The sequence below is a fragment of the Oncorhynchus kisutch genome, linkage group LG28 (assembly GCF_002021735.2).
Source record: "Oncorhynchus kisutch isolate 150728-3 linkage group LG28, Okis_V2, whole genome shotgun sequence".
NCBI classification, from domain to species: Eukaryota; Metazoa; Chordata; class Actinopteri; order Salmoniformes; family Salmonidae; genus Oncorhynchus; species Oncorhynchus kisutch.
The window spans coordinates 24,941,675-24,965,323 of NC_034201.2; the positions used below are offsets into that span (position 1 = coordinate 24,941,675).

General features: G+C 43.9%; 1 protein-coding gene across 1 annotated transcript; it reads left to right on the forward strand.

Annotated features, from left to right (window-relative positions):
* Positions 1-814: 814 nt before the first annotated feature.
* On the forward strand, positions 815-21,539 carry LOC109873486 (phosphoglycerate kinase). The gene is made up of 11 exons (XM_020465142.2): positions 815-1,348; positions 5,281-5,331; positions 5,459-5,614; positions 5,813-5,957; positions 10,138-10,241; positions 10,468-10,587; positions 15,975-16,089; positions 16,983-17,162; positions 17,493-17,670; positions 17,931-18,029; positions 20,808-21,539. Exons 1-11 carry the CDS (start codon positions 1,284-1,286, stop codon positions 20,846-20,848), a joined length of 1,254 nt encoding a protein of 417 aa, XP_020320731.1. The 5' UTR covers positions 815-1,283; the 3' UTR covers positions 20,849-21,539.
* Positions 21,540-23,649: the final 2,110 nt, after the last annotated feature.

The following is a 23,649-nucleotide window of genomic DNA, read 5'->3' on the forward strand; positions in this document are numbered from 1 at the left end:
GGCGGATGCTTTAGTCCAGGTCTGGGAGGAGATCCCTCAGAAGACCATCCGCCACCTCATCAGGAGCATGCCCAGGCGTTGTAGGGAGGTCATACAGGCACGTGGAGGCCACACACACTACTGAGCCTCATTTTGACTTGTTTTAAGGACATTACATAAAAGTTGGATCAGCCTGTAGTGTGGTTTTCCACTTTAATTTTGAGTGTGACTCCAAATCCAGACCTCCATGGACCTTCACATCCGGTCGTGATTGGGAGTCCCATAGGGCGGCGCACAATTGGCCCAGCATCTTCAGGTTTGGACGGGGTAGGCTGTATCACATCCGGTCGTGATTGGGATTCCCATAGGGCAGCGCACAAATGGCCCAGCATAGTCTGGGTTTGGCCAGGGTAGGCTGTTATTGTAAATAACAATTTGTTCTTAACTGACTTATTTCAATAAAAACACACAAAAAATGAATGTGTAGCATTGGGGAAAGTAGTGGTATGTGTTAATTGTAGGGGTGCCCATGGGGCTGGGGATCAGAAATGTCCCATGCGAGAGAGGCAGGTTGAGGTTTTCAGGGTTAGAGTAGTGCAGAAGTTGTCATATGCTGAGGCAGTGAAGAAAGAAGAGGAAAATGGGTCAAGGGGGAGGGACCCTGAGAGGAGTGGTATGAGTAGTAGATCTGTACCAGTACAGAGGGATAGGCCAACAAGTGATATATGATTCAGTAAGATTGGATTTTTAGCATTTATAGCAATGATTATCGACTGTACTGCATGTATGGAATGTAATTAGAAGAAAATTGAGATTGTGGTGGCAGCTGCAGAGAGGTATTTGGGTGTAGGAGACTTGACTTCAGAAGAGTTACAGGGTGTGTTGAGTGGTGGTGTCCTGTCCTTTCAGGCTGATGGCCTGAGGTAGGACTAAATAGATTTAAATAGTGGAATATGGTGGTGGGTTTTAGTGAGTGTAGGGTTAGATGGTAGGACATTTGTTGATTTAAATAGAATTCTTTTTTTAAGCAAAGTACAAGTTATACTCCACTGTAGTAGGTGGCAGTAATGCAAAATGTATTGAATGCCAACCGCAGTTAAACCGCATCGAAGTAGAAGAAGAACAACACAATGACAGTGCTGATGCAGCAGTCGTATTAGCTTTTGACCAAAGCTAACGTCCCGTCCATCAGAAGTTCCTCCCTGCGCTAAGGTCATTTCATTCGGGAACTACCCGGCATCAGCAGAGTGAGGTGAAGATCGGAACGAGGAACACAGCAGAGCAGGTGCAAGTAAAACATCAAAATGTCGCTGTCAAATAAACTCACCCTGGACAAGGTGGACGTAAAGGGGAAGCGCGTGATCATGAGGTGAGTTCCAATTATGTGACTTCGAATAGGCAGTGGAAAGGAGATTATACCATCGCTAGCGACCATCTTTGCCTTGGTGATTCGTAACAAGAGCGCTACCGAGTTGCCTGCCAATGCGTTACGGGGCTTTCACACCAGTTGGTTTACCCCCTTAGTTCGGTTCGTTTGGGCTGGTGTGAACACTATCCGCACTCGGGAGCCCAGGTAGCACCAACATCTGGCCTGATTCCGGCATGCCAAATCTAAAACTGCAGACAGATCCGGCCCGTGTCCGAAATGAATGACGGTAGAGACTAGGCGAGAGTCATTCGGCCTAGATCTGGCAGCCTGAACTGAGCCCAAAGCTGCCATTTTAGGCCGGGGGTTAGTAATATTGCAGATATCAACCGAACTATAAACATAAAAAAATGCATGTTCTAGTTATAAAACGTGTATACATGAAATGTACTTTATGTGGGTGTCATCCTTCAACAGGCACTACGTATGTACAATAGCAGGGATGACGTGACTGTGTTAGCCATAGGGTGTGTTCGTAAATTTAAATCTGGAGTGCCAGAGTGTGCTCTGGGCGTTCGTAAACGCAGAGCGTCGTCAAGATTGCCCGTTTGTAAATTCAGAGCGTTTCGTTCTCGGCGCATTTAGAGCGCAGATAGGCCGCCCTGGCGGAGAAGTAGTCTTGATCCGAGAGTTCTGACCCAACAGCAGTCATGCTTGCTAGCTACTTCCAGACACAAATGAGAGAACAGCTCACTCTGATCATTTTACTCGCCCTTGCAGAGCTGGTTAGGCTGTTTTTATGTTATCCAGAGCGTTGGTGACTGCAACTGTGCAACAAAAAAATGAATACGCATTTTTGCCAACTTTTACTGACACGGGTAATTTTCAACGAGCGTTTGTAAATTATTATTATTTTTTTTTTTGGAAAAGTTTTATTGGCACAATTCCTTTAAAAACAGCTCATACATTTTTTACATCATTTACACACATAAAAACGGCAACAAGGCATAAAACACAGCATTTGAGAGTTACATTTGAATTTGTTAAAAAGTACATGTTGTTAAAATCAATTAGTTAAAACAACCATGAGTAAAAGTACTTTCCTTGTAAAAATATCAAATCTGTAGAAGCCATTTAAAATGTGTACTAATGATCTAAAAAGGTAAAACATTTTTAAGACATGAAAAACATGTTAAAAAGCCACTTTGTTAAAAAGCTGTCTTCAGTCCTTTGTACAGGAGCGGGGTGAGTCTTTATCAAGCTCACCTCATCCTGCTCCTCTGAATAGACCATCGTCCCATCCTTTGGGGCCCAGAGGAGATCCCTCCCCTAGGCGCATCGCCCTAGGCGCCGCAGCGCTGTCAGGCCGTGGCCGCCGGGACCTAGGGTGTTGTGGGGGACCCTTCACCTGGGGTCGAGGCCCCCTTCCTTTCGTACCACCCCAGGGCTTCCGTGGCTACCATGGCCACTGCCTGGGGGGTGGTCTCTACGTTTTTCGCTACCAGCAGGTTGCGGGAGGACCACAGTGCTTCCTTCAGGCACGTGAGGGTGGGCCAGAGCTTGGTGAAGGTCTTCGATGAAATGGGCCTTCGGCCCACCCCATATAGCACGAGCTGAGGTGTTAGGTCCTCCCCTGCTGGCAGACACGAGGTAATCAGGGGGCCTGCTTCCTTCCACAGGTCCCTGGCGGCTCTGCACTCCCAGAGCATGTGCCTCACCGATTCTTCTTGGCCGCAGCCTGTTCGGGGGCACGCGGATGTCCTCGCCATGCCCCGTGAGTGCATAACGGCCCTGACCGGGAGGATCTCGTGGGCGACCATCCAGGACAGGTCCCGATGCCGATTCAGTAGAGCAGGATGGGCCACGTTGCGCCAAACCGTTGTGGGCTCACCTATAGCGAGCCCGCGCACTGGACATACTGGTTCCCGCTCCTGCACAAGAGAGAGAAGAGAGCGGTGTTTTGTTAAGACCGTGACTGTTTCTTTTTCCAGTTTAGAATGTCTTAAAAACTTCTGAGCGTTTGTAAGTGTGTCAGTTATTCTGCGCTCTGGCACACTCAGTCGGGAGTGCTCTGAAATCGGAGTAGATAGTTGCAGAGGGAAGTGTTCATTCCCAGGGTCCCAAAACTGGCGGGACAATGTTTTTTAACGCTGAGCTGTAGTTAATGAACAGCATTCTCATATATTTATTCCTTTTATCTAGGTCGGTCAGGTGCAATGTTTTTGTGTGGTGATTTTCTGATCATTTTTTTGTGCATGGCCATGAGGCCGAACACAATTGCATAATTTGTAGACTGCAAGAAGCCCAAACAGATAACTGACTAAAGCATAATCATTTCAAACCTTGCTACCAAGGATTGGAACCATTTCGGGGAACAGAACCGAAAACTGCAAGAGTACGAAATGATTTGAGGAACAGAAGCGGACACGAACATGAACTATACTGTTCCGAAACAGAACCTTTATTTTAAAAGCATGGGAACACAATAATGTTATTTTACTTTCCAGGCAATTTTTTTTCTCCAGTCCCACAAAAATTGGAACAAAGTGAGTTTGCAAAGCCCTCTGTCACTAAGAAAGGTATTGCCCTAGCACTACACAGCTGATTCAAATAATCAAAGCTTGATGAGGAGTTGTTTAAAAAAAAAATCTGCTGTGTAGTGCTAGGGCAAAAAACAAAACGTGCACGGGGCCCAGTACTGAGTTTGGAAAACATTGCCTACTGACAACATTACAATCATGATTCAGAAATTAGGGAGAGGTGTTAAAAAAAAAAAAAAAGGATTTACTTTTCCAATACTGGTTAAGGATACTATAGTTATCACATTTCCCATTGGATGTATTAACTACAAAAAGGTGTGTTTTTAATTCTAATGCTGCTCTGCTCTGCTCACACACAGACACACATACACATACACACACGCTTGTTAGCTAGCTAGATAATGTTTGCTCTGGTCCAACGTTAACCAACTTTGAAGTTCAATGACATTTAAAGTTCCTCCATAGAGACCGCTCTGCCGTATGTATAATTCTGTGGGCCTAATTCAGATAATGCATGTAATAATCCTAGTTAAGGATACTATAGTTGGATTTATTAAATCCCCTAGTCTATTGATGCACCGGTGCGCCAATCTAAGTAACATAACACAGTCCCCATCATAATTCCTTAGTTTAAGATAGATGTTTTTTTTTATGGGCTGCGTCTCAATCCACCACATGGATTATGTCGCCTCTTCTGCATCTGCGGTGGAAAGTGGCAGGGCTACAGCGCTGTTTGACAGACTAGGCCCAGATGTACAAAACATTTCTTACGCACAAACTTAGGAATCTTCTTTAAAAAATAAAAAATAAATTAAGATTGTTCGTAAGTGCAATTCCTCAACAATATCTTTTAGATTTCATGATTTTCATTATATTTATTACAAAAAAATCTATTTACAATTAAATATCATAAAATTATTCTCACTAGGCAAACGATTTTTAGCTAGCTATCTAGCAGGCAATGGAAATCATGTTAGCATATTTCATACTGAGATTACTGTTAATAATTAATCCATTGTTCTCTAATAAAATATATTTGGAGGGAGGGACAGGTAGCCTACATCATACTGGCAAAGATTTTCAGCTGGCAGGCATGCAGACACTGGAATATGTTTGAGTGATGGCGAGGGCTCTGCATAGGCGCTTTGTTGCATTTTTTTGTGGGACTAGGGCAAAAAATACCCTGAACATAAAGTAACATTATTAACTGGTTCCGATGCTTTTAAAACGGTTCTGTTCCGAAACAGTATAGATCACTTTCTTTCTCGGTTCTGGTTCTGTTCTTCAATGTCGTTATTTTTCTGTTCTGTTCCCTGAACCGGTTCCAACCCCTGCTCAAAACACAATTCACTATTACTGTGTCCAAAATGGATGTTTGACATTTCTCTTTTGCAGGGTTGATTTCAATGTGCCCATGAAGGACAATAAAATCACAAACAACCAGAGGTAATAATGATCTTGTTTTAATTTGATCATCTATTAGTAATACACCTTATTAGACCAAATGCTGCTGTGTCATTCTATAGGAGCCCTATTCCAGCCTTTGCTCATACTTTGTACCTGTGTGTTCCAGGATCAAGGCTGCTGTCCCCACCATCAAGCACTGTCTGGATCATGGGGCCAAGGCCGTGGTGCTGATGAGCCACTTGGGTCGTCCTGATGGGAATCCCATGCCTGACAAATTCTCCCTGGAGCCTGTGGCCGCCGAGCTCAAGAGCCTGCTGGGCAAGTGAGACCTCCTGGCTCCTTCCATGACCCTCCATAGCTGCCTATTACCATGCGCCGAGTGAAATATTACTCGTCCCAATTAATTAATCGTATTTGTCATTTTGGAAATATTTGGATTCTTTGTACTTAGTCAGTGTTACATTATGGAGCCCAATAAAGTACTCAAATGTGCACGTGTTTGCTTTGCACTCATTCTCAGGGACGTGCACTTCCTGAAGGACTGTGTGGGTCCTGATGTAGAGCAGGCCTGCGCTGACCCCGCAGAGGGTTCCGTCATTCTCCTGGAGAACCTGAGATTCCACGTCGCTGAGGAGGGCAAGGGCAAGGACACCTCCGGAAACAAGGTGGGTGCATATCACTGGCTGCAGCCGCAGTAGCCATTCCCAGAGGCCTTTTCTATTTACATAAATGGAGGACTCCTGCCCTGCAGAGGCCCAAGCTGCAGCTGCGTCACCATCCTTTGGTGTTAGCGTCAGCAGGGCCGCTAAGAGCAGAGACGAAAATAGAACCAAGCTTACAGTAGCATGAGTCACCAGTCAGACATCTGACTGAAAAAACTATAATTTTTCAGATTGAGACCAGGGTAAGAGAAAATGGTGTCGTATCTTGTCTGTTTGAGACTTACTGTGAGTACATCCATACTAGGGTGATTCCTTATGAAACTAGGAACATAAAAATACCATGATTTGGGGGATTTTTCACAACATGTAATCCTTTGTAGGCAGGATTGTTGACACTGAGTGTACAAAACATTAAGAACACCTGCTCTTTCTATGACAGACTGACCAGGTGAAAGCTATGATCCTTCATCGATGTCACTTGTTAAATCCACTTTAGTCACTTGTTAAATACACTTCAATCAGTGTAGATGAAGGGGAGAAGACCAGTTAAAGGATTTCTAAGCCTGGAGACAACTGAGACATGGATTGTGTATGTGTGCCATTGAGAGGAAGAATGGGCAAGACAAAAGATTTCAGTGGCTTTAAACAGGGTATGCTGTAGGTGCCAGGTGCACCGGTTTGTGTCAAGAACTGCAACGCTGCTGGGTTTTTCACACTCAACAGTTTCCCATGTGTATCAAGAATGGTCCACCACCCAACGGACATCCAGCCAACTTGACACAACTGTGGGAAGCATTGGAGTCAACATGGGCCAGCATCCCTGTGGAATACTTGACACCTTGTAGAGTCCATGCCCTGATGAATTGAGGCTGTTCTGAGGGCAAAAGGGGGTGCAACTCAATATTAGAAAGGTGTTCTTAGTGTTTGGTATACTCTGTGTATATTTGACGTTTTGTATCTTAACACACAATTGAGAAATAATTAATTGAAGTTTTTGTATTTGTGAGATTTTGGCCTTACCCAGACCCCCTTTAAGACTCCATAATATTTAATTTGTAGGTTCTGCAAAGCAAACATTGGTGTCATATGAAGCGTACCGCTTGCACTGTAATATGAGTAGTATTTTGATTTCAATAACACATTTGTTACATAAAATGAGGATTATTGAAAAATATAAACCTTAATATTGAAATATACACGTTTGTTTTGCCAAATGTTTTCTTTTTTTTTCTTTTTCTTGAACATGATCTACTCTACGGGCAAATCAAAGTTCCAGATTAGGATTTCTGCTACTTTTAGTTATGATCCAATTTGTAAGCATTACCAACACAGTGAATGTGAAAATAGATTCAAAATGGTTGCCTTTGCAGGATGTGCAATGATACAAGTAAAAGGAGGGATGTGATTGGTTAAATTGATTGTCTACTATGCCAATTTCTTTGTATAAAATGGGCCATAACTTTAAAACCAGCAGAGATGCCGCTCTGGAATTTCGATATGCCCGTAGAATATATTATGTTCAACGATATATTGGCAATCCTTCCTCCAAAGGACCCTTGTATGGTTAAATGTTGTGAAAATCCCCCAAATCATGCTCTTTTTTAAAATTCTAGTTTCGAGAGGAATCACCAGTTACAACAGACAGCAGCTCTTAAGAAGGTTGCACCTCTGAGAGTATTATATCAATGCATAGGTTTATAGGATAAGTTTTGTAGTATCTATGCTTGTGCCTGAATCAAAGGCCAGGAGGCTACTTCTACCACCTCCATCTCCTCTCATACAGCCGCGGTGCTGCCCTGACCTGCTGACATTTTGAGTGAAGGGTAGTGGGTTGTCCCGGGCCGAGCATGTTGCTTTTCTTCCCATGTGAGCCCTGACTGGTATGCAGCCCTCAGAGGGGGCAGAGGAGATAGGGAAAGGGGGCAGCTGTCAACCTTTCACAAGGTCCCCCGTTGGCTGGGTGGTGGCAGGTGACGGAGTAGGTAAGCCTAGATCTTCCCCCTAACCACTGATTTGGGTTCTGATATTTTTTAAATTCACCTTTATGGTTAAGGTTAGGATTGTGGGTAGCATAATCTGATCCCAGGTCTGTGGTTAAGGGCGAATTCTATGATGACCTGGTTGAACTGTTCTTGTGCCAACTCCTGGCATTTTGATGTGACTCCATAGATCAGCCTGGACCTTTCTGTGAAAGTTATAAACTTGGCCTGCTAAAGTGCAGTAGGAACTGGATCAAAAGTACATACAGTATATTCACGTGCAGTACCCTGATCATGCAGTCATCTCCACTGGCATTACTGTGGTATGTTCACCATCTTATAGATACACTGTATAGAATCGAAGCACCGCTGCAATGCATTATTTTATGTTGGTTACTTTCGTGTGCGCGATTTAACTGGGGGACAATGCATGTGCTGGTGGCTTCGTTGCTCCGTGGGGAACTCATAAAGGCTCTCATATCTTTTCCGTGGTTAAAATCAGTTAAACCTGTCCTGAAGGCTCTCATATATTGGCTCATTTAAGCCCTAAAATAAATGTGTTCATATGGGCCGAATATTGTATGAAATAAATTTAAATGCTCTGCATTAATTAATTAATTAATAAAAAAAACTTTCACATAATAAATTACAAGGTTGAAATAACATTTATTTTTTCTTTTCAATTTGATCTATGGAATCTAATTATCAATATAATATAAACTAGGCCTAGCCTACTCAAACATCATTGGCTTTAGCCAGGGCTGTGCAGATTCATTCATTCAGCACAAGGAGTTTTTTAGGATTCAGTTTCGGCTAATTATTAGAAATACTGCACTGCTGTTTGTCGGCAGCACACAATCTTTCAATCAATTGGAGTATTAGGCTATAGTGATAATGGCCTATGTAAAGTCTGTATCAATAGGCTAACAGTTGCATTTTTTGATATGAAAAGGAGAGGGAAATATTACTGACCTGCACTGCACACTGGAAAGCGTACAGATGACTGAGCTGATTGTCCAGTAGGCTAGGTGTGAATGTTCTGAAAGATCAATCATCTGAATACAAAACCCACAACCCCTTATGGGGGCCATCAGTGGGACAAAGTTTTGCTGAGTCTATTAGATTGTGTTCATAATGATATGTTCGGCTATGCTGTTAAACCCCTTTTTCATGGGCACACAAATCCAAAGGATTTATGGGTGTGATTACTGACTTGTTAAAAGTCTGAAAAATCATTATCATTTAGAAGGCTAAAGTCACATTTCATCTTCTCACAAAGTTTATTTAATCATATAAGTTATACAACATTTAGATGTAAACCTGACCCCTTGAATGCGTACACTTTCAGAGATAGTTGTTTAGTTATACCGTCCTAAACAATATCACAAAGCAATAACTGATTTGATAGGATTCTTGTCCCACCAACCATTTCCCACATTATTTACGTTAGAAATATTGTTTCAATGTACAACCTTTTTATATTACAGTACTGCATAGTCTCTCTCTGTTGTAACAATGGGATTTTTAACTTCCATTTCTGCAGAGTGGGAGAGAGAGTACTTGCAAGGTATTTATGACCGTCATAAAACTGGCCAACTCCCCCAGGAGAGGGGGGGGGGGTTTGAAACCTTTGGTTAGCCTGCACCTTTGATCTCCATCCAGGAGGCCAAGTCATGACAGTATTCTACAAAGTGTCAAGTGTTCCACAGGGATGCTGGCCCATGTTGACTCCAATGGTTCCCACAGTTGTCAAGTTGGCTGGATGTCCTTTGGGTGGTGGACTGTAGTTGATACACACACGGGAAACTGAGCGTGTGAAACCAAGCAGTGTTGCTTTTCTTGACACACTCAAACCGGTGCGTTGAATGGCACACTTACACCATCCATGTCTCGGTTTGTCTCAAGGCATAAATATCCTTCTTTTCAACGGTCTCCTCCCCTTCATCTACACTGATTGAAGGCAATTTAACAGGTGACAACATATAGGGACTGTAGCTTTCACCTGGATTTACCTTTGTCAGTCTGTTATGGAAAGAGCGGTTTTGTAGGCATTGATACCATCTATATGAATAAATGAGGCCTCTCTGTATACCGCACAATGGGTCGTACAGCTCTCTATTCTAGATGTAATAGAGCCTGTTGGTTGTAACCCGAGCCCTCTGCCATCTGTAACAATGTGTTCTATCCTCTCTCCTTTCTCCTAGACCAAAGCAACCCAGGAGCAGATTGATTCCTTCAGAGCCTCTCTGTCTAAACTGGGAGATGTCTACGTCAATGATGCCTTTGGCACAGCACACAGAGCCCACAGGTAGGTTCACTGGACACTACTGTGGAGTGATGATTATTGTCCTTCAAAATAATTATTTTTCTGTCAAATCACTCATTGCCACTCTGTGTCTCCTACTTTCCTTAATCTTATTCTCTTCTTTCTACCTCTATTACTATTTTGTATTTTTTTTACTACTTCTCCTTCTCACACTGCTTTTCCTCTCCCTTTCGCCCCTTCCCCGCATACCTGCCTCTCCCTCCCCCAGCTCCATGGTTGGAGTGAATCTGTCCCAGAAGGCTGCAGGTTTCCTGATGAAGAAGGAGCTGGACTACTTTGCTATGGCTCTGGAGAAACCAGCCAGGCCCTTTCTGGCCATTCTCGGAGGGTAAGTAACTGGTCCACGGCTCTGGTTATGGATGGGGCTGGGAGAGCTCATCGGTGATCAATTAGGAATAAAGTACCCAGAGGCCTGCATCTGCTTCTCTGGTATCACTCTATTGAACACTGGCTCTTCAACTAGCAGCACAAAAAACACCCACGTTTTATATAAATGTTATTTGTGGAGTGTTCTTTGTTACAACTATGAAACAGAAAGAGAATGTATGGCAACACGGTGACAGCTTTTTATAATGATACCCCAACCACCAAGACGCATGGTCAGCAAGATGCACGGTCAAATGAAAACATCAGTAGCCTAAAATCTCTATAAGCGCCAAGTGTGCTTGATAAATAGTGAAAATCAGCACAAAAGCAATAATGGCATTATAATATGACAGCAGTCAGCCTATTATTTATACATTGGATACCATGACGAATTGACAAATGTCTGTTTCTTTGTCATCAAAATGGAGGTAACGCATGATTTCTCTGAAGCGATCCCGTGACATGGTTTCTCTAAAGAAAAGTATCCCATAGATGTCTGACCAGAAGCTCTCCATATAGATGCTCTTTACACCGAATGCTCCACGGACACACAGGATTGAAATGAATGCTTCCAGCTCATCAACAGTCTGATCCCAGACAGTGTCTCCTTGCTCCGTGTGCGCCTTAGCCACAATACAGTCCCTGAATGCTGTAGCATGCCCATGTCACATAATCAACGACAGATGGTGAGTGCATTGCTGATGATGTTTTTTGCTTGAGATGTAGGACCTGCGCTCTTAGTGATGAGATTTTGTGCTGATAATCGATCTATAGCGTTGTCACCGGCTTGTTCTATGTAAACGGTGCTGTCCCTTTCTCACTCCTGTCTCACTGTTTCATTTGGTAGTGGCACGGGCACATGCTTAGTCTGCACCGTTCTGCCTTTTTTGCGCTTAGGCCTCTGTTATTCAGGCTGAGGCTCAGAATCTGAAGAATAATCATCAGCGATGTCAAGATTAATTTCTTCCCCGAGTCGTTTTCATTCAGATCTTGTAGCAGCCCTAACGCAGTATGTGCATCCATTCGTCTTGGTCTTCTTGACATTTTAAATGATGCACTCTCTCACTGTGTATTCCAAGTAGGCCAGAGTAGACTGATAAAACTGCTTGGATTTGAAGGACTGATAAAGGGTACACAGCATTTTGAGATAATAATTAGAATGGACCAACACAATTGGTGATTACATCATTATGCATCATCCGCTTTCCCTCACTCATCAACTCACCCATTCTCCCCCTTTCTCCCCTTCACGCTTGACTTCATTTATTTAATCTGTTATAGGTGTGAAATTAGTTTAGGTTCAGTTTTGAGGCAATGATCAGGGTGATGTATCAACTGGGCACGGCACATTCCACGATCAGGAGAAGGAGCGGAGCAGGTCCTACTGTCAGGAGGGACAACGGGGAAAACCATTCAAAAAAGGAGGTGCTCTCATAAAACTTTAACTAATATTAAAGAAGTTGATGTATTGCTTGCCTGAGGAAAAGTACCTCATGATAAGCTGTAGACCACACTACCAAAAGTTCTCATCTTTATTATTCGTAGCCATCTATTTATCACCACAAACCAATGCTGGCACTAAGACCGCACTCAACAAGCTGTATAAGACCATAAGCAAACAAGAAAATTGTCATCCAGAAGCTGCGCTCCTAGTGGCCGGGGATTGTTTTACCGAATTTCTAACAGCATGTCATATGCAACCAGAGGGAAAAAAACTCTAGGCCATCTTTACTCCACACACAAAGACGTATACAAAGCTTGCCCTCCATTTGGGAAATCGGACCATAATTCTATCGTCCCGATTCCTGCTTACAAGCAAAAACTAAAGCAGGAAGTACCAGTGACTCGCTCAATACAGAAGTGGTCAGATGACACGGATGCTACGCTACAGGACTGTTTTGCTAGCACAGACTGGAATATGTTCCGGGATTCATCCAATGGGATTGAGGAGTTTACCACATCAGTCACCAGCTTCATCAATAAGTGCATCGACATTGTTCTCTCCACAGTGACCGTATGTACATATCCCAACCAGAAGCCATAGATTACAGGCAACATCCACACCGAGCTAAAGGCTAGAGCTGTTGCTTTCAAAGAGCGGGACACTAATCCAGACGCTTATAAGTCCCACTAGGCCCTCAGACGAACCATCAAACAGGCAAAGTGTCAATACAGGACTAAGATTGAATCCTACTGCACCGGCTCTGACGCTCGTCGGATGTGGCAGGACTGTTCGGAAAAGACAGGCCGAGCAGGCCCCCATTAACATTGGCGGGGCTGTAGTGGAGCGGGTCGAAAGGTTGAAGTTAGTTCGTTGGTGATGTGGACACCAATTATCATGGTCAAACACACCAAGACAGTCGTGAAGAGGGCACCACAACACCTTTTCCCCCGCAGGAGACTGAAAAGATTTGGCATGATCGTCAAAAAGTTCTACAGCTGCACCATCGAGAGCATCCTGACCTGTTGCATCAGCACCTGGTATGGCAACTGCTCGGCATCTGACCATAAGGTCCTACAGAGGTTGGTGCGTACAGCCCAGTACATCACTGGGGCCAAGCTTCCTGTCATCCAGGACTTATATGCTAGGCGGTGTCAGAGGGAGGCCCAATAGATTGTCAGACTCCAGTCACCCAAGTCAGATTATTTTCTCTGCTACCTCACTGCTGCTACTCGCTTTTTATTATCTATGCATAGTCACTCTACCTCTACCTCCATGTACAAATTACCTCGACTAACCTGTACCCCCGCACGTTGGCTTGGTACCGTTACCTCCTGTATATAGTCTTGTTAATATTTACTAAATATATATACAGTGGGGCAAAAAATTATTTAGTCAGCCACCAATTGTGCAAGTTCTCCCAATTAAAAAGATGAGACGCCTGTAATTTTCATCATAGGTACACTTCAACTATGACAGACAAAATTAGAAGAAAAGAAATCCAGAAAATCACATTGTAGGATTTTTAATGAATTTAATTTCAAATTATGGTGGAAAATAAGTATTTGGTCACCTACAAACAAGCAAGATTTCTGGCTCTCACAGACCTGTAACTTCTTCTTTAAGAGGCTCCTCTGTCCTCCACTCGTTCCCTGTATTAATGGCACCTGTTTGAACTTGTTATCAGTAAAAGACACCTGTCCACAACCTCAAACAGTCACACTCCAAACTCCACTATGGCCAAGACCAAAAAGCTGTCAAAGGACACCAGAAACAAGATTGTAGACCTGCACCAGGCTGGGAAGACTGAATCTGCAATAGGTAAGCAGCTTGGTTTGAAGAAATCAACTGTGGGAGCAATTATTAGGAAATGGAAGACATACAAGACCACTGATAATCTCCCTCGATCTTGGGCTCCACGCAAGATCTCACCCAGTGGGGTCAAAATTATCACAAGAACGGTGAGCAAAAATCCCAGAACCACACGGAGCGACCTAGTGAATGACCTGCAGAGAGCTGGGACCAAAGTAACAAAGCCTACCATCAGTAACACACTACGCCACCAGGGACTCAAATCCTGCAGTGCCAGACGTGTCCCCCTGCTTAAACCAGTACATGTCCAGGCCCGTCTGAAGTTTGCTAGAGAGCATTTGGATGATCCATAAGAAGAATTGGCATTGAAGATGAAACGTGGCTGGGTCTTTCAGCATGACAATGATCCCAAACACACCGCCCGGGCAACAAAGGAGTGGCTTCGTAAGAAGCATTTCAAGGTCCTGGAGTGGCCTAGCCAGTCTCCAACCCCATAGAAAATCTTTGGAGGGAGTTGAAAGTCCGTGTTGCCCAGCAACAGCCCCAAAACATCACTGCTCTAGAGGAGCTCTGCATGGAGGAATGGGCCAAAATACCAGCAACAGTGTATGAAAACCTTGTGAAGACTTACAGAAAATGTTTGACCTCTGTCATTGCCAACAAAGGGTATATAACAAAGTATTGAGAAACTTTTGTTATTGATCAAATACTTATTTTCCACCATATTTTGCAAATAAATTCATTAAAAACCCTACAATGTGATTTTTCTGGATTTTTTTTCTTGTTTTGTCTGTCATAGTGGAAGTGTACCTATGATGAAAATTACAGGCCTCATCTTTTTAATTGGGAGAACTTGCACAATTGGTGGCTGACTAAATACTTTTTTTGCCCCACTGTATATAAAGTTATTTCTTAACTCTATTTCTTGAACTGCATTGTTGGTTAAGGACTTGTAACTAAGCATTTCACAGTAAGGTCTGTTCTATTCGGTGCATCAAATTTGATTTGAACTCCAATTCTGTTTGTGATGTTAAGATTCTAACAATGGCAGTGTGTTCTATAGACTTATTTAGTAAAGGTCAAGGACAGAGGGTGTCAGGACTTAAAAAATGGCAGAGTTATTAAAACGATTACCTTCACAAGCAGTCAAAATGACTGCTTTAGCTAGAGTTTCTAGTGTTAAAGGAGAATTCCACTCAAAAAAACTATGTTCAAAACTATGTTTTGAATGTTGACAATCAAGATTTCCAGATGTAGATCTTTTGAAATAAAGCCAGTATTTGGAATCATAGGATGCTAAATGCATCCTACCTTCTGTATTTTGAAAGATGATTGTCTTAAACTTGATTTGCTGACATGAAACATATTTTGCATATGTCAACAATGGACTAGTTTATTTTAAGTTTGTTTGAAGTATTACAATCTGTGTGACAGTACTCTACTTATGCATTCTAGTCTTCCCTTATCACTGGCCACTTTACAGCCTTACACAGTGGGAAAGTTGAGCCACACACACAGCTAGCTACCGTTGGAAACATGTCGAAATTGGCCAGTGTCGGAGTCCATTTCAGCCGGGCATTGTGCAACAGCTATATCCAATCCGGTTCTCTCACTGCTGCAGTTAGAGCTTTTTGGCCCTCTGCCACTGACAAAGTACATTTGATGTGAATTGGCTAATAAATAAGCCACACGACAATGCATGAAAGGCGGTAGGATTTAGTTCTAAATTCATTAAATAACAAACAAATAATGTAAGGCCAAAAAAATGACTATCTTCCTCAACTAGAAACCTTTCCGTAACTGAGTTTTACCATGTGTGTTTATAACTACGCTTACACTGCATTATGACTATGGGGCGTCGGGTAGCCTTGTGGTTAGAGCGTCGGACTAGTAACCGAAAGGTTGCAAGATCGTATCCCCGAGCTGAACAAGGCAGTTAACCCACTGTTCCTAGACCGTCATTGAAAATAAGAATGTTCTTAACTGACAGTGTGTTTTATAATGGATTATAGATATTGGATTCAAATAAATGAGCTTCATATCATTGTTTTACTATGTTTACCAGTATTTTCATAGTTTCTCTCTGTTGTGTGCAGAGCCAAGGTCAAGGACAAGATTCAACTGATCAACAACATGTTGGACCAGGTCAATGAGATGATCATCGGTGGTGGCATGGCCTTCACCTTCCTCAATGTCCTCAACAACATGGAGGTGAGGACAGGGGGGGGAGATGATACTTTGTTTAATGGAGACACTGGAGGGAAGAAGAGTGGAAGAAATGGAGAGTAGGATTCTGCCCCTTTTTTGGGCCAATTGTGTTTCGATCATAATTTTAACCTCTTTGATTGAATGTAACTCGGAACTCACTCGTGCCTCAGCACAATCTAGTTAAATCTGGGGTCACAATAGCTTTCAGAAATATGCATTTAAAAAATGCAGACCATCAAGAAATCAGATTTGTCAACCATTTCACCCACTTTTTATATTGAATGTTTTTTTTTCTTCAATAGAGTAATAAGGGGCATGCAACTATAGTTTTTCACAAATTACGTTAGTACAACACATTCGGCAGAATATTGTTAATTAGAAGTGCAAAGCTATTTGGCTCACAATGAAAAAGCACGTTTTTTTTACATTTTTAAATGATGTATGGCCATCAAATTTGTAATGTTTATTATAGAAAGAATTTTGCCAGCTACATTTCTTAATGTTTTGTTTGAAGTCAATCTTGCATTTTAACTTGCTACCAGAGGGAAAGTACTGGAGAAAAGTAGCCTACACATCAGTCAGAGCGCTGTCTGGTGATCCAATGACTTGAGAAAATGTATTGCAACTGAAGCAGGAAGTTACTCCTTCTACATGTATGATCTGGAGCAAACCCTGACTGAAGCTGAGCACAATTTCAACAAGAAACATTTTAGATCTGCGTTTTAAAATGCAGCAAGAGAAGAAAAAAAATGTTTTGTCTTTCCTTTTCTGTGTGGAAAAATACAGAATCCTTTTAACGCGACCCCTAGTTAAATATGTTCAATGATTGACTGTGGTGTATATCATGGTGGTTGTAGTTAAAATGTAAAAATGAGTGATCCTCTCTTCCCTGGCAGATCGGCACCTCCCTGTATGATGAGGAGGGCGCCAAGATCGTCAAAGAGCTGATGGCCAAGGCTGAGAAGAACAATGTCAAGATCAACCTACCCGTTGACTTCATCACCGCCGAGAAGTTTGACGAGCATGCCCAGACTGGCAACGCCACTGTGGCTGCTGGCATCCCCGCAGGCTGGATGGTGAGGAGAGGAGGAGAGCAACCTGGGTCATGTTCATAAGGGCATGCAATGGAAAACATTTTGAAACAGAAAACTAAAACGAGCTTTGGACAAGTCCAGGGAAGTCCCTCCAAGTTGGTACCTAATGAACACAACCCTGATTTAGTTTTATTGTCTTCTTGAGGGGTGGTCATGGGAATTTTCCTTAGTTATTGTGCTAGCTAGCAATTTGATATACTGTATCACTTTCATAGTGAAATAAAATATAGGATGGTTTTATGTAGATATTGTAGATCAATACGTAAAACTGGGGTTGAGCTCTGTGTCCCTCGCTCCCTCTGTTCTCCCCAGGGTCTGGACTGTGGACCTGAGAGCAACAAGCTCTTTGCAGAGGCTGTAGGCAGAGCCAAGCAGATAGTGTGGAACGGCCCTGTGGGTGTGTTTGAGTTTGAGAACTTCGCCAAAGGAACCAAGAGCCTGATGGACAAAGTGGTGGAGGTCACCAACTCAGGCTGCATCACAATCATCGGTAAGACCCTCTACCACTGTTTGCACAATTACCATGAAGCACGACTTTCACCTGGCACCTGAGACAATGTTTGCAAATAAATACATGTATACATTTATGCTTGCTCTGCCGTTTTGATTGGAAGTTTTTCTTCATCCACTCTTTATCATTCTCACCATTAGATGGCGCCAAATACCAACACACTTTCTTCCTCACATCTATCACAGTGAAGGGTCTGTATGACCTTAATTTTAACCCCATGTTGTCTTGTTGATGCCCAGGTGGAGGTGACACAGCTACCTGCTGCGCCAAATGGGGCACAGAGGATAAGGTCAGCCATGTCAGCACAGGAGGCGGAGCCAGTCTGGAGCTTCTGGAGGGTGAGTGACGTCACCACGGTCTCATCCGGACTTTTGACCTATGTCCAGTTCAAAATCAACCCCCTAACCGCTGCCCCATGACACTATGTAGTTTCTTCCCTATTGCTTACACACATTAAGTTGTTTTAAGGTCTGCAAGGTGGCATGATGTAGTGTCTGTAAGTAGATGCAACAGCAGACTAGCAAAAAATGACTGCATTTCTGTATGGTAGTTCCCTTTCAATCAGTTAACTGCGGTACAACATACTATAGGGAGTTGCACTTTTGCGTCTTCGATTGAAGGATCTACAATCACGCTTGACAAGGCAAATCCGCGCCTCACTGGAAGCCTCGCTTTCCACAGGTGATAAGCGTGAGGCTCAGATTCATTTCTTCAATTATTCCGCTCTTCACCTCAGTATGAAAAGAAACAATTCGCACTACTAAAGCAAACAATTGGAATCTGGATTTCGTTGATGAATGGACAACAGCCTGCATTCAGCTAAGCTGATACTACATGGGTGTGCCCCCTTCATGGACCTGGAGGGAACAGGGCTGATGCACACTCCTCCAGTGGATGGCAAGCTAGCCGGCTACCTAGCACCGTTTGCTAACAAGGATGTGGATCATGCGAATCCTACACTCCTGAACAAGCACTGTCACTTTTCGGCTGCTCAGCTGGGTGACGTTTTATTGTCCAGAGAGGCTGGTTAGGGTGCACATGTAGTTTTTGGCAGTTCCTCCGCCTACTGGGTATAATGGTTTCTATCATAGTGGTCATTCCCCTTGGATTATTATTGGTGTAGCCGTTCTACGCGGGTGCTAGCAACGCGATTGGATGCATCTCGCCACCTAAACCAGTCGATTTGGGTGTCCCCGACATGCCTTCGGGCACTAGCCCAGTGGAAAGAACCCTGTCTAATGGGCCAGGTGTTATCCCGCAAGATGGCCATGACTCGTCCCCCCCAAGGGTGGGGAGCGCTGTGCGAGGATTACTCAATTTGGGGAGTATGGACAGTGTCAGAGAGCCCGACATATCAATTACCTGGAACTTCTGACCGTGTCCTTAGCGCTCAGGCACCTCCCATTTGTCGGGAAGCATATGCTGGTCAGATCCAACCACATGGCGATGGTGGTATACAGTAGATCAACAGGCAGGGGGGGGACTCAGTCCATCCCCTCCTCATCTTGGCCTGCTCCCTGTAGCTGTGGAGCAGTGTGCATTTGCTCTCACTTCGGGTGATGCATGTTCTCATTTGCCTCAACTCGGGTGCTGATCTGCTATCCAGGGGGGGCCCTCTTCATCAAAATGGGGGCTACACCAGTGGCCTCTGACCCTCCTTTACACATTTCTGCCAGTGGTTCTGATTCAGCCCATGTGCAGACAATGATCCAGGAGGGCTTCATTCACTCATTATTTTGACTGCCCGTTAGCCCAGGCAGCCTTGTTTCACGAAGATCATTGTCCCAGGTGCAATGGGCAGGGTTGACACGTGAGGCCAGAGATTTGGTTCCTAAGGGCCTGGCCCCTGAAAGGAACAATCTGATGGCTAGAGGCTTACCTTAAAATGTTATTGCTACCATTCCGTCTGCAAGTGCGCCCTCCACAAGAGGGCTATATGCATACAAGTGGAAAGCGTTTGAGCTCTGGTGCCGAAAGAAAGGGCTTGTTCTTTTTCAGTGGTCTGTGAGGGACATCCTTATGTTCCTACAGGAGCTTTTTCGAGCAGAGGTGGGGCCTTCTCCACGTTTAGAAGTGTACATGGCCGCAATCTCAACATGTCATGTGGGAATTGGCAGAGCCTCGGCTAAACGTGTTGGGGACCTCCACGCATTATCTGTACACCCTTCCTGTATTCAGTTTTCCCCAGGTGACTAAGGTGACCTTTGCCCCAAAAGTCAGGTCCTTAGCTTTTGAGCCATTTACCTTTTCACCACCACATTTTGCTTCTGAGGATCAACAGAGGTTACATGCCCTATGTCCGGTGCTAGCTTTACGCATGTACATTGAACGGACACGGGATATCCGGTTATGTGACCAGCTTTTTGTCTGTTTTGCTAATCCAGCTCAAGGTAGGGTGCTCTCCAAGCAGCATCTCTCACTGGACTGTGGAGGCCATCTCCTACGCGTCCCCTCCGCCAGGCAGCTGACTGCGTCTTGACCATTGACTATAGGAGGGTTGACTATAGGAGATATTTGTGCTGCAGCAAGTTGGGCATCACCACACACTTGTGAGGTATTATCGCTAGGATGTCACTGCTCTCAGTGTAGCCCACAGTGTGCTTAATGCTGGGACAGAGGAAAGTCACTAGGCAGTGCTCCGAGTGCGCAATACCCAGACTGCCGCATCTGACAGGGTCAGGTCTTGGTGGTCTGCCATTAGCAGTTTCATTTAGTATCCATTGGGGCTGGCTTTGGGTTTGATTATATTTCCCCATATTATGTTCTTCCGAAGTTGACTGCCTAAAAGGGAATGTAATGTTATGACTATAACTACTGTTCCTTGAAGGAGGGAAATGAAGTACAACACCTGTTTGGCCCTGTGCTGCCTGTTCCTGGGCTGGGTAAAGACCTGTATTAAATTTGAATGAATGAATCTGAACCTCACGCTTATCACCTGTGGAAGGCGGGGCTTCATGCGCAGCACCGATTTTCATTGGCCTTGTCAGGTATGATTGTAGATACTTCAACCGAAGTCGCAAGAGTGTGACTCCCCATAGCGTGTTGTGCCTCTGTTCCCTGAAAGAGGGAAATGTAGTGCGGTGACCATATTGTATGTCCTTCCTCTCTGCCCACAGGTAAAGTGTTGCCCGGTGTGGATGCCCTCAGCAGCGCCTAAGCCCCATCCCCATCACCTAGGAGAGGTGGGAGTGAAGACAAACACACCCGCCAGAGTTTGGACACCCACCCAGCCCCCAAGGCAAAGTGCTCCCTAAGTTTCCCACCCTGCGCTTGTCTAGCACCAGCCCTGCTCTCTAGTCTACTACTGTACAGATTGCTGACACAAACTGCAATATCTCTCTCGCTCCTACATGTGCCCAACATCTGCCATTAGCAGTTTCCACACTGAGGAAGTGGAGGTGTTTTCAGCAGAAACCACCCTCACTCCCTCATATGCACTTATGTTCCTTCGAGCTGTGTTTTTCAGAGACCAGTCACCTGCAGCTACAACTGTTGTCGTCATACAGAAATGTGGGAATTTGTCATCTGTATCGCCTGTGTAAAAGAGTGCTTGCGTGTATTTGTTTGTATTACTCTGGTACAGCCAGCCAGCCCAGGGAGTTTTTACAACCCTTCAAGCGTAAAAATGTGCTGTAACTCTATCTAGACCTTTATATTTGTTTTCACACAAATGTCTCTGTGTCAGTTGCCCCCATTGTCTCAACCATGTTTCTCCCCCCTGTTATGTCATCCATCCTATGATCTGTGGCTTGTAAGATGGTTGTTACCCAGTGGTGGTTTCAGGGGTCGAGCCACTGCAAATCATGTGACCTGAACAGACCCTCACAGAATAAAAAAGTGACTATTTATTTGTATTACAGTGTCATTCATTTTGAATTTCGTAAACTAAAATAGTGACTCAAATATTTGTCAAACCTATTTTTCAGTGGCAATTGACGAGACTATATCTGACTAAATAATAGAACCAGAAAAAAAATAGAAGTAAAGGAAAAAATATATTTTCAGACTACTAAATCAAGGTGAATATTTCTGACTAAAATATGACTACTAAGAGGACTGTACAAAATATTATGATTTGAGAGATTTTCAGTGATGAGCACACTTAATACAGTTCAGCAGCTTAGATTGTAGGACTGCTGGAGTGTTAAGCATATCCCAGTTTAGGTCACCTAACAGAACGAACTCTGAAGATACATGAGGGGCAATCTATTCACATATAGTGCCCAGGACACCGCTGGGAGCTGAGGGGGGTCTATAACAGGTGGCAACAGTTGAGACTTATTTCAGGAGAGATTTTTTTTATTTTTCAAATTTAGAAGCTCGAACTGTTTGGTCATAGACCTGGAAAGTATGACAGAACTCTGCAAGCTCTCTCTGCAGTAGATTGCAACTCAACATGGTGAGCTACCAAGTGACTAGGACAGACAAGCCACATACTACTGCGCTACCCGGGAATCACCACATTCTTATCGGCAGACTCAATAGCCTTGGTTTCTCAAGTGATTGCCTCGCCTGGTTCACCAACTACTTCTCTGATAGAGTTCAGTGTGTCAAATCGGAGGGCCTGTTGTCCGGACCTCTGGCAGTCTCTATGGGGGTGCCACAGGGTTCAATTCTCGGGCCGACTCTCTTCTCTGTATACATCAATGATGTCGCTCTTGCTGCTGGTGATTCTCTGATCCACCTCTACGCAGACGACACCATTCTGTCTACCTCTGGCCCTTCTCTGGACACTGTTAACTAACCTACAGACGAGCTTCAATGCCATACAATTCTCCTTCCATGGCCTCCAACTGCTCTTAAATGCAAGTAAAGCTAAATGCATGCTCTTCAACCGATCGCTGCCCGCACCTGCCCGCCTGTCCAGCATCACTACTCTGGACGGTTCTGACTTAGAATATGTGGACAACTACAAACCTAGGTGTCTGGTTAGACTGTAACCTCTCCTTCCAGACTCACATTAAGCATCTCCAATCCAAAATTAAATCTAGAATCGGCTTCCTCTTTCGCAACAAAGCATCCTTCACATATGCTGCCAAACAAATCCTTGTAAAACTGACTGTCCTACCGATCCTTGACTTCGGCGATGTCCTTTACAAAATAGCCTCCAACACTCTACTCAGCAAACTGGATGCAGTCTATCACAGTGCCATCCATTTTGTCACCAAAGCCCCATATACCACCCACCACTGCGACCTGTATGCTCTCGTTGGCTGGCCCTCGCTTCATATTCGTTGCCAAACCCACAGGCTCCAGGTCATCTATAAGTATTTGCTAGGTGAAGCCCCACCTTATCTCAGCTCACTGGTCACAATAACAGCACCCACCCGTAGCATGCGCTCCAGCAGGTATATTTTACTGGTCACTTCCAAAGCCAATTCCTCCTGTGGCTGCCTTTCCTTCCAGTTCTCTGTTCCCAATGATTGGAATGAATTGCAACAACAATCACTGAAGCTGGAGACTCCTATCTCCCTCACTAACTTTAAGCACCAGCTGTCAGAGCAGCTCACAGATCACTGCACCTGTACATATCCCATCTGTAAACAGCCCATCCGACTACCTCATCACCATACTGTTTTTTTCTCCTTTGCACCCCATCTCTACTTGCATATTCATCTTCTGCACATCTAGTGTTTAATTGCTCAATTGTAATTATTTTGCCAGTATGGCCTATGTATTGCCTTACCTCTCTTATCTTACCTCATTTGCACACACTGTATATAGACTTTTTTTCTATTGTGCTATTGACTGTATGTTTGTTTATTCCATGTGTAACTCTGTGTTGTTTGTGTCGCACTGCTTTGCTTTGTCTTGGCCAGGTCGCAGTTGTAAATGAGAACTTGTTCTCAACTAGCCAACCTGGTTAAATAAAGGTGAAATAGAAATAAAATAAAAAGTGGTCAAAACATATTGATACAACAGTAGCAAAGAGTGAGAGAAGTCTTTCCATAATAAAGC

What these genes read in the sequence shown, in the direction of transcription:
- LOC109873486 (XM_020465142.2), top strand. Translation starts at nt 1,284, where the DNA reads ATGTCGCTGTCAAATAAACTCACCCTGGACAAGGTGGACGTAAAGGGG. An exon ending in GCATCCCCGCAGGCTGGATG is followed by an intron (nt 17,163 to 17,492) that starts GTGAGGAGAGGA and finishes TGTTCTCCCCAG; the next exon opens with GGTCTGGACTGTGGACCTGA. An exon ending in CAGTCTGGAGCTTCTGGAGG is followed by an intron (nt 18,030 to 20,807) that starts GTGAGTGACGTC and finishes CTCTGCCCACAG; the next exon opens with GTAAAGTGTTGCCCGGTGTG.